The sequence below is a fragment of the Hippocampus guttulatus genome, chromosome 2 (genome assembly GCF_054856545.1).
Source record: "Hippocampus guttulatus isolate MCC_2025c chromosome 2, RoL_Hgut_1.0, whole genome shotgun sequence".
Lineage (NCBI taxonomy): Eukaryota > Metazoa > Chordata > Actinopteri > Syngnathiformes > Syngnathidae > Hippocampus > Hippocampus guttulatus.
Window position 1 is genome coordinate 36,257,263 of NC_141262.1, and position 11,961 is coordinate 36,269,223.

Sequence of the window (11,961 nt, forward strand, 5' to 3'; positions counted from 1 at the left end):
TTTTGTCCCGTGTTTTTTTTTTTTTTCCAAATTCGAGAACGACAATTCGAAAGCTGGGGCCTTCGAAGCCTTCAAAGGCTCCTCCAAGCCTCCGTGGACCGCACAACCCGTGGCAATTTTGGACAGGCTTAATGTGAATTTTGAAGTCATGTGTAGAATAATCTATGTGTAGAATGATCTGAGTGACATCTCCCCTTTTTCCTAGTTAATCGTATTAACTAAACATCATAAAATAATCAGGAACAGCAGCTGTCTTAAATATACATTTTCTTCTTCGAGCAGCAAGAAATAGAAACCTTCACATTCACTCTTTTTTTTCACCACTCATTCGAAGCCTCAACTCCACACCTGTCAACGCCATTTTAAAGGCCACACGTAGAATTGCTCTTAAAAAAAATAACAAAAAAGTTCAATATGTGGTTCATTTATCCATAACCCCCCCCCCCCCCCCCCCCCCCCACACACACACACACACACAAACAAAGAGGGTGGTGCCAAATACGTGGTCTACGTTTCGGGAGTGTCGGCCTTCCTATGCAAGAATGGGAACATAATCAAGTGCAATTGTGTAGGAGTTAAACAGGTCCATGCATTAGCCCAATTAGCGTTTAGTTCAGTTTTATTCACAAATTGAAAACAAAACGTCTCCAATTTTGCAGCAACTACACCGGGGTAAATGCAGTACAGGAAAAATACATGGCATGAAAGAGTTAACATTACAACACGATTTCATTTTCATTCTGAGCTTCAGGTGTCTCGTCCGTGTGGTTTCCAACAGTATCGCCGCTTGCTAACATGAGAATCTGTGGCGGCTGTCGGGTTTTCACCTTCAATATGTCAAATCTCTCTGGAATCACACCTTTTTCGAACAACAGTGAAGCCAGGTAAGAGACCAACAAAGTGGAGATAAAATTACACAACATGCATATAGTGCTAACGGGTGCACGCTGCACATACGCTCCGTTTTCAAGTGTGCATCCTGGGAAGCGGAGGGTGACAGGTAACCCTAATGACGTCTCGCCGCTCAGCAGTCGCAGCGCCACACCGACCAAGAGACCCGCCGCGGCACCGTAGCCGTTGGAGATGTCGAAGAATAGGACGCAAATGAGCTGAGGGAACATAAGGACGTAGGTGATGCTGGAGCCGAGGATCCACAATGACACAATGCTGGCCTCGAGGAAGACGAGGGATGTGCCCGCGAGGCCGATAACCAGCGTCATGATCCGGATCACCCACTGTACTTCCCTATCAGATGCCTGCAGAGATGTAAGATATGGGCAATGAAATCCACCTGATATTTTTCCCCCGAAGGAAACTGTGGCAAACTCTCTTACCTTCGTTCTTAAGATACTCTTATAAATGTTGGACACAAAGAGAGAGACCGCTGCCAGTAGAAGTGAGTCAATTGTTGACATCACAGCAGCGGTTGTGGCAGAAATACCAACAATGGATATGAAACTTGGGGTGAGTTGCTGCAAAGCAATGGGCATGATCAGACCGCTCTCCCCACGTTCCAATGGAGACGGTGAGCCGTACTCCGTCTTATTCCAATCTATTGCGAGACAAATTTGGAACACTGAAAATGTGCACTAATTCGCAGTAGGCCTTTCCGCTTCCGTACCCGTGGATGCTGCTACCGCGCCGATCAAGATGGATGGGATTGAAAAGAGGACGACGATGGGAGCAGCCAGGAAGTTGACCAGCCTCGCTGTGGCTGAGGAAGATGCTGACAGGACCCTCTGGTAGTAGTCTTGACAAGCCAAGTTTCCAAAAATCTAAAATAAAAAAACTCATCTGCACATGCTTGCCTGCCACCGGTCAAAATGTGGCTTGCAATAGAGTCGAAATAATAAGCCAACGCACCCGTTTTTTTGTGACACAAAGAAATGAGACGAAAAAAATAAAAACCAAATAGATGTCAGAATGAACAAATAAAACACTTAAGTACTCTGTCACGGTCCAAATTTGGGGTTTAATAAAAAATATAAATGTGGAATTGGTGTTAGCTGCAAGTTTTACCCCCAACTAACATGATTTATTAAGCATTCGATTGGGTGTGGGTGTCTTCATTTCAAATAATTCCGTTGGATTGATTACATACTGTAGAGTATCCTTTCGGTTGTTTAACCTGAAAGTTTTTCCTTTATGTGTAATGTTGCAGAATGGCGGCGGATCCCACAAATGGTGACTGAGACAAAATAATCTTATGGAAAAAATCCGATTTTAGGACTTAGTCGGTGGCAGAAAATGCTACGCAAAACACGCATCTCTAGGCAGCCATAATACAAAATTGGATCGAGCAGTCCGCCTCAGACGAACTACACTGCACGCAGTCAAGTAATTGTCCTCCGGCTTCTTTCCCTTTGACCGGATGGTGAAACACACGATGCAATTCAGTTCTGAAGTCAGAGAAGGATGACCGGATTTCCGGTCGTGCATTGCTCACACCCAAACCCCAAAAAGCAGCCTGGCCAGTCAAGAGACTGATAATAAAGGCAACCTTAGAACTGTCATGGGAGTAGGTGGGCGGTTGCTGGTCAAAACCTAATGCACACTGGTGTATAAGCCCGGGTCCACCAGCAGATAGGGTACATTGGGTCCCCGGGGTATGACCGGGGGTGGGCACACTCCGACGAAAGGATCTGACGGTGATGTCCCTCGGGTACTTGTGAGGATAAGCGGATTAGAAAACGGATGGATGGAACTCAATCGAGTTGTACAGATGATAGGTCACGTGAATTAAGGAAAGGTTTGTAAATCATTTCCTGGATCTTGATCTCATTTTTTGCGTCACAAAATGCTGGCATTTGAACATGGGATGTGTCGACATTTTATGTATATTCACTGGAGTTGCAAATACAAAGCTCTCACCAACAACAAAGTTTGATCAATCCAAGTCCATATTTTGTCGGAGTCGACGGAAGTGACCCATGGGGCCTGGTAGGTGAAGTTTAAAGCGGTCGAAGAGATGTCATCTGAATAGGGGTTCGTGAGCAGGAAAGGGACGCATATCCACTGCAAAGATAATAATAATAATAATACATTTTATTTATAAGCGCCTTTCAAGACACCCAAGGACACTTTACAATAACAAAAAACACAAAACAACACGGGTTGAGCAGTGGCAGCCAAAACGCGCCAGCGTTCACTCAACCCGAAAGTCAGAAAGAATCCACAAGGGAGGGAGGGGGGGGGGGGGGGGAGAAAAAAAACCCACGCTCGAACTATCCTCATTTTGAGGATAGTTTGAGTTAGGCAAAAACCTCCTGCACAAGCATATGACAGTTACAACAGGTCACAAGACATAAACAATGAAGACGGTGAAACGAGGGAATGTATGAGGGAGGGGGTGATGGTGGGGGGACTAGCTTCCGTGCATACTTTCATCAGGGGAAGGTCGAGATCGCAGATGCTGTTTTGGTAGCAGGCTGCCCAAGAATTTAAGACAGCCTTGAGTCCGCGGCTTATGACTCTTTAGTGGCGTCCATCAGCCAAACCCGTGATTTCGGTCAATATTTGAGCACGGATTCCAGTTTCTCCAAGTTCTTGACCATCTTGCAGAGACGCTCCAAAACCGCAACAGTTTGTGGTTGAGCACAGTCTGAGTCTGAGTGTTGGACATCCGCACTATGCCGTCCTTAGACCGGGCAGCCTCTTCACTTCCAATAGAGCCGCTCCGGTCGGTTGAATTTTGCGATCAGGAAACCGCTAACACCAAACAGCAGCATACCTGTTATCGGAAGGCCGATAATGTAGATGTCAACCACGTTCTCAACGGACAGCGTTGACAGGCGCACCATTCTCCGCTTGCTCCAAGGATCTAGGGCGTACCCGGCAGCAAAAGTCCCCGAGGGGCAAGTAGGCTCCCCACTGCCCGCTCTTCTCATCGAGAAAATTTTGTCGATGGCATCGAGAGACCGGCCAACCAATTCCATGTTTGTTTTAGGATGAAAATACGACAGGAGGCTAGGAAAAGTCAGACAAAGACAGCACATGGCCTGAGTGGCGAGCAGGGAAGGGTGGGGGTGGGGTGGGGGGACAGGAGCAGAAAGCAAAAGCGTCCGCCTTCGTCGAGAGCCGAGCAAGAAAGAGTATGAATATGAAACCCAAATGTTTGTAGAATTGTATGATGTCGGCCACTCACCATTCCAACAAACATGAGGGTCAGTTGAACGATATCTGTGTAGGCTACAGAAATGAGCCCACCCAGCAATGTGTAGATGATGGAGACTGTTGCCGAAATCCAGATACAGTGTGTGTACGGTAAATCCAGGATCACGCTCATCGATGCGCCTAAAAGTGACAAATGTACCAAACATACACCGAGGACGTATTCACAAACGTGCTTTCCAAAAAACGACATGAAAAGATCAAAATTGCTCATAGTCGCATCATGTAGGTTGAGGCATGCCTATCATTAACAGAAAAATGATTCCCCTAATTTTTCCACTTTATTTCATTCATTTTTGTCAGTAAAAATAAATAAGTCCAAACCACATTTTTTAGACTGTGTTGTTCTGAGCCTGTTATAGATGGATGACACAGCAACTTACACATATTATGGACTCAAGGACATGCTACCAAATATTTGCAGGAAAGTCTTTTTGAACTATCGGGGTGTTTATGTGTCCTTCCCTGCTCGCAGAAGACCACCAATTACCAGGAATTGTTCCAGGGGATGAAAGGGAAGCTATGATTTTCCGAGCTGCTTTTTGTTTTGTTTCATTTTCCCACATTTCTGCCTGTACAAATGTTCAGTATGTGTTCAAAGAAATGTACTAAGTGATGAGAGAACACTTCATAACACTTGTACTTACCCAAGCCCATGAGAGTTGACGGCACCCAGACCAGATCAGCCAACATCAGTGCAACAGAAAACACTCCGCTGATTACCTTTCCATATTTGTCATGAAATGGGTCCATCATTGTCACATATTTTCTGTCTCTCATTGGCTTGGCGAGGAAAACTCCCCCTTTCGACACACAGAATTGGGATCTTTATTTATTTATTTATTTTACGAGACAACCGAGTCAAATTCAGCTATTCTCCTTTACATGATTTGGTATCCAAACAGTGTACACTCTTGATTGAGGAAAAAGTACAAATCAAATCAAATTAACTCATTCACTCCCAAAGACGTTTTTAAACGTCTTTTCAGACTTGGTCTAGACTTGGCTGGTACTGAATGAGTTAATTGCCACAGCTTACCTATTATAAAAGAAGAGCTGATTGTAAGTGGCATGACGGCCCAGGCCAGGCCTAAGTCCGGAACGTAAACAATCTCAGTCAGCCCAACAACGAATCCTCCGCCAGTGAACGTCGCTGGAGGACACAACACGTACAGTACAGTCATGAATTGTACTTTTAAAAAAAAGCCTTCCCCAAAGCAACACAAAACACTTTGGCATGTATAATTTCTGAAAGACTTCAATCAAGGGTCACCAACCTTTTTAAAGCTGAGAGCTACTTCTCGGGAAGTGATTCATGTGAAAGGCTACCAGTCTGATATGCACTTTAAATCAATAAATGTGTTCAAATTACCTGTAGTGGTGGTAGAACTGTGGCCTGTCCGATCTATGAGGCCGATATCAGCTCTTTAAATGGTCAAAAAAAAAATATATATATATATATATATATATATATACTGTGCATATATATACAGTAAATATTCCCATCCCCGGAATTCTATGGAAAGGAATATCCTTCACCCGGAATAAGAACCTATGCATTAACATTTTGACTACGATATTACGTGTTACCGGAACTTGCGTAAGCGGAAATTCCACTACCCGTAACCCGGATGGAGGTGTAATGCCGCGGGAGCTTAAATACACGCAACGCCCACCCGATGCGACGGAAAAGACACAACGCTGAAACAAGTTTTCACTTCGCGTTTTTCGATCATCAGATTCTAAACGACGACGTCGAAGTGAGTTTTTATTGCCGTGCGTTTTAGTGTAATTGTGAATGATTTTAACTTTATTCACTTACGTCCCGGAGAACGCGGCACTATCTTAAAAGCAGCACCCACTCGACACGACCGAAGAAACGCGTTCGCTTCGCCGTTTTCATTCATCAGATTCGAAACGAAGACGTGTAAGCGACTTTTTATTGGCGTGCGTTTTACTGTAATTGCGAAAGATTTTAACTTTATTCACTTACGTCGTGTAGATCATCGCATCGGAACATAGAAGAACTGTAACGACTGGAGCGGAGCGAGTGAAATGCATCCGTTTGAGCGAGGCTGGACACAAAGTTAAAAAGATCCAGCAGACACTTGGAGTCGGAAAGACGCAAATCTACGAAACTTTAAACAACAAGGCATCGATTCAACTCCTGATGACAAGCCACCATCCAGCAAGGAAGCAATGCAAATGGCAACAAAAATCCTTCAGTATGCACAAGAATTACCAGACATCGGTGATCAACGGGACAGTTACTTGCAACTAGCAAGAAAACTGTATGACACGCAGGCAAACATTGTCATAAACCAAAGAATGCATCCAACAAAACAATCCAAAATACACATTTTTTCCCCAAGACAGAAAAAAATAAACATTAAATACTGTACGTATTTTACTGTTGTGATTTTTTTGTTATACACCTGTATTGCAGGTTTTGTTATATAAACAGTTTAAGATATAAGATATCCTTTATTTGTCCCGCAATGGGGAAATTACAATCAGAATTCAGAAAGGAAAACGCTGGGTAGGGAGAGGGAAAAAAAAAACCACGCTCGAACTATCCTCTTCCGAGGATAATTTAAGTCCAGGATAAAAAAAAGACCCTAGCACATAAATAAGCATATGACAGTTACAACAAGTCACAAGACATAACATGTAATAAGGGGGAGGATGAATGGGAAGGGGGGGGGGGGGGGTGACCGCGACGCGGCCGTCCTGACCAGCTGCACGGACACACGTGCGCTCTGCAGATCGAACCACGTCACGGGGGAAAAAGAATCGATGAAGACGGTGATAACAAGGATGTGTATGCGCGTGTGGTTGTCCAGTTGTGTATGTGTGTGCGGGTACAGGTCATAGCTGCTTCGTCGAGGTCTGCTCATCATGAAGACAGTCCCGGCTTATCAGTCCACGGCCGAGAAGGAGGGGGGTGATGGTGGGGGCCCTAGATTCCATGCGTACTTCCATCCAGGGGAAAGGGCCAGATAGATAGATAATGCATCGTTTTCAAACATTGACCCTTGAAACATTATACTTTTGAGTGTCGGAATTCTTGATTATGAATATCAGTCAAAATAGAAAAATGGGTTCCCGTGATGAACGTTTACGGAACCCAACATTTGTAATCGTGGTTTCCCATTGGGTAATCCGACGGAAGCGAAAAACGGTTACCATGAATTTCCGAAATCCTCAGGCCTGCTCCTGAATTATTTAAATTTTTGCAGCATTTGTTTATCATTGTATGTATATGTTGTTGTTTGTGTTATTATCATATATTTCAGAATTCGAAATCTGGGACTTTCTCAATCCGTAATGGCGCGCATACTTTTCTGATCAGCGAGTCCCTGGGACTCGCTGCCGGTAAACTGTAAAATGATCACTGGGAGATTAGCGCTTTTTCTGCAGTCAGTGACTGACTTCTATGCAAAGTCATTTCTCAACTTGTGTTCCGTGCCACGTCATGCCCGTTGAGTGTTGATTTACTTCATATTAAGAAACTACTGCACTAAAACATCCATCCATCCATTTTCCGAACCGCTTGATCCTCACTAGGGTCGCGGGGGGTGCCGGAGCCTATCCCAGCCGTCTCCGGGCAGTAGGCGGGGGACACCCCGAATCAGTTGCCAGCCAATCGCAGGGCACACAGAGACGAACAACCATCCGCGCCCACACTCACACCTAGGGACAATTTAGAGCGTCCAATCAACCTGCCGCGCATGTTTTTGGAATGCGGGAGGAAACCGGAGCACCCGGAGAAAACCCACGCAGGCCCGGGGAGAACGTGCAAACTCCACACAGGGAGGCCGGAGTTGGAATCGAACCCGGTCCCTCTGCACTGTGAAGCCGACGTGCTAACCGCATCGCAACACATTAAAGCTGAAATCGGATTGGATTAAAAAAAAAAATGAATAGGAAGCCAAGACATACGCAATGAAATGAAGACAAAAGATTGTTGGACATAAATTATTTCTACTTCATTCAAGTTGTAAATGTAGGTTTGTGTTTCCGATAGTGTTTGCGCCTGCAGAGAAGGCCTCGAAGGTCCTCAGGGAACACCACTACACAAACCCTCGGTGGGCGATTCATTTTTTGAATCTGGCGTATGGAAAATTTGAAAGGAAAACGCTGAGGCAATTGTGTTAAACATGAGTTTCGTGTCTTTTTTATGAAAGCAATAAATTGTATCACCGCTTGTGAACCCCGTTTATAGCTTGTTGTGTTCAGAAAATTACAATTCAAAATTGGTGAAAAGTAAATGAAATGGGTCACATCAAAATTCTCCACATTAATATTAAATCATTTTATATATTATTCACACACAAACCGCGGCGGTATTTGCTCTTGACTACCAAATGATTACATTGGTAAATTCCTCTATTCCCCCCCCCCCCCCCCCCCCACTGTGCAGGAAGACTGCCGCTAACACGAGATTCTTTCTAACACGAGGACACCATTTGATGTGTTTTTTCATATATATACAGTATATGTATATTTTTTATACTGTTGCCAGAACCAAGCCACTTCTCATGTTCCTCTCCACCGTTGACAGACATAGTCATCAAAAAAGAGCAGCGCACACTCCATGTTTTAGCCGGACTTCCCAATGGTTGCGGGGACTGCGGCCAGGACGGATGTGGCCCGCCGGTCCGACTTTGCCCAGATGTGCTCTGAATCTATAAGTTCATCCGTGAAGTCGACGGGTCAAGAAATAAAGAGCACCGTCGGGGAAAAAATGAGCACCATCCAACCACCTCTGGTGCTCAACTGAGAACCACACCAAACCTTTTACGTGCACGCCTATCCGGAAAGTATCCATCTTTCAAAAAAAATTTTCCGCAGGCTACATTTTTGTGGCATTCAACTTTTAAACTCTGGGCATCCCTACCATAATAGACGATACGAACAAAACAAACGAACCCCCAAAAAACTTTTACAATCACAAGCACCGAGATGAGACATCTTGTCACATAGTGTACCTGTCATGGTAAAGACTCCCACGGCCAGACGTATCCCTCTATTTCCCAGCAGCACAACGTCCATCTGATTTGCCCGCTCGTTCTTACGCAAGCGCTTGCTCTTGGTGGCGGCCCAGATGCCGGTGCCCAGCACCAGCAGATAGAAAAGCGCCATCGTCGCAACGCCTGGGATGTTCACACTCATCTTGCTCAAGGAAAGTGATTCGTGGAGAATCTTTTGCGTGCCCTTTATTTGAGGCACGAGAGCAGTGTGCAATTCAAATTGCCAGGCGCAACAGGTTTTATTGCAAAGAGCAATTTCTGCCCACAGGTTTAAGCAAATGTGTTAAATTTGGCACCTATTTCCAATATTAAATCATGTTGACTCAGAGTGAGTACGCTGTTATTATGCAGTTCCAGCGAAACCGATATTCCAGAGAAATTTTCATGATTATCCACACAGCACTTTCTGTTTACAGTGCTAAGATAAAGACCACGGGTTCACCGTTTACCATCCTGGTTTCAGGCTGTCATTGCCTTTTTTGGAGGGGGGGGGGGGGGGGGGGGGGAGACCTGACCTTTGTTATTTTCTAGATTTCACTTGAAAATCATACTTAATCGCTTGAAAAATGACATTTCAATGGATGGATGCGTGGCTAGATAGATCGATAGATGGCGAGAATGCTCCGTTTGCCCCCTTCACAAACACGCGCAAACATTCCCCCCCACCCTCAGTGGAATACGGGCCGAACGTCGGTGCGGCGGTGAGTCGGAACTCCAAGCGCTGTAAGAACTCTGAGGCTTTCTCTCCTTTGTTCTGATGAGCGCCGCAGGACCTCATAAAGATTTGAACAACTTCAGAAGCCGTCGGAAGGGGGCTTTGTATGGTTTCATACCTCGACATGTCAATAGCTGGGTTAACTTGGATCGTGAGCGTTACGTGAAGACACCATAGCCGTTTCTCAATTCACGTCGGCGTCTGTTCCCGCATCATCGGTCACAACCCAAGCCCCGTTCCAATTGAAAGTACGCATAAACCCAGAGAACGCATCGACTTTGTACTTGGGCCCGCTGACCGAATCTCGGCCGTTTTGTATGGCTTTTGTCGCTGGTCTCGCCGGTGACACCGGCTCGGTTTTTCCATCAACTACCTCGAAATGGACCGCCGGAGGCACATTTTAAGCCGGGACAAACCACAAACACCCTCGTAAACGCGTGTTACGTTTAAATGATACGTAAATGAAAACAACTTTTCAAATGCAAATCGAGCAATAAATGCTTACCGTACTTTGCTTAATGCTGTCCGTCGCTGCCGACGATGACATCACTTCCTGCTTCAGGAAGTAATCACAGGTGGCTGTACAGGCCAATTCTTGACGCGCATGTCCAGAGCTGCAGGCCACATTCGCAAATTAATGCAAGCGGCGCTCGCTCGAAACCCCGGCAGCAGATGAGGATGACAGAACTTTGGCTAACAACTACCTTAGCGTTTTTCTTTTTAGTCTAAAATAGCTTACCGTAACTATAATCCCGCGTTGCATTATAGCCAATGCGATTTTCTCTTTACTAAAAAAAAGGGGAAAAAAGCCCATTGTCTGAAAAAGAGAAACCTAGTTGGCAACGGTAGCCCACCATTTACTACAGCTCAAGTTGTGATCATATCTGCCATTTTGGAGAGGTAGGATGCATTTGAGTCACAAAAAAATAGGCATACCAGTAAACTGACAAAAACAGATCGATGAAAACACCTTTTATCATTCTGATTGCTGTAGTACGTGGCAACCATAGGCCACTAATGACGACAACTCAAAGTGAAGTGTGATCATATCTCTCATTATGTTGAAAGAGGAGACATTTGATTTCATTCACATCACTGGTGTGTGTGTGTGTGTGTGTGTGTGTGTGTGCCAAACTATGACTAGCCATCGTATGATGTAAATTCACCGATAGTTCACTCTGTTTACCATTTTAATCACATTAGACTTTACGGGTGAAAAATTGTCCTAGCTCTGGAGGTTTGGAAGGCTGATTCATGGTGGAGAAGCTCGTTACGGTACACAACTAAACACTCATAGACAAATGTGGACTTTACACTCATCACTGCCTTGTTTTCTTTTCGCTTCTTCCTCCTTTATTATCATTTCATTTTTCACATCCCTGCAGGGATAAGTCCTCTTCATCTGGTCATTGTTTGATGACACAAGATGTGGCTGTGAGAAACTGAGGAATGACGAGCGAGGGAGTGGCGAATTTGGCTCACGGGTCCCCTTGAGGAAATTTGAAACAAGTCAATGGAAATTGCACCTCGGCACTGCTGAATGATATGCGGTTTGTGCCAAATCTGTTGGCCCTCTGTGGGGCGAGGGCCCCGCCGGCTAGAGGGCCCCGAGCCACTCCCCGCTTTGCATGATGGGAAGACACACTGCCGCAAGAGCCATTCTCATCAACGGGCCTCTTAGCAATTTTAGTACCGGTACTTTGTAAAGTTCTCCAATTATGACGTGGTTATCGGTTCCCTTTTCCTCCCGGTCGTCTTCCGTGTCATGGAGGAACGCTCGGCATCTTCTGAATCTTGTTCTTCAGCAGGGTGTCGCCTTCTTTGTAGTTTTTGGGAGTCAACGCCTTCAGTTGACTTTAGATTTGCGTGCAACCGCATCATTTGTGTTTTATTGTTTGATGAGGTTCACTTTGTTTACACGCCATTAATGAGAACCGCATGTGCCGTCCGCTTGCGTCTCCGAGCAAAACCGCAGCTCGCGCTCACGCGAGCGATGACGTGCGCTCACCGTGCGCAGTTTTCACTGAATACAAACCCATGCTA

General features: G+C 45.2%; 1 protein-coding gene across 1 annotated transcript; it reads right to left on the reverse strand.

Moving 5' to 3' along the window:
- Positions 1-716: 716 nt before the first annotated feature.
- On the reverse strand, positions 717-9,345 carry LOC147209880 (high-affinity choline transporter 1-like). Its single transcript, XM_086132565.1, has 8 exons — positions 9,162-9,345; positions 5,210-5,323; positions 4,818-4,973; positions 4,145-4,293; positions 2,872-3,015; positions 1,622-1,775; positions 1,335-1,552; positions 717-1,256 (listed from the first exon to the last, which is right to left on the reverse strand). The coding sequence occupies exons 1-8, from the start codon at positions 9,343-9,345 to the stop codon at positions 717-719; spliced, it is 1,659 nt and encodes a 552-aa protein (XP_085988691.1).
- Between the last annotated feature and the right edge of the window lie 2,616 nt (positions 9,346-11,961).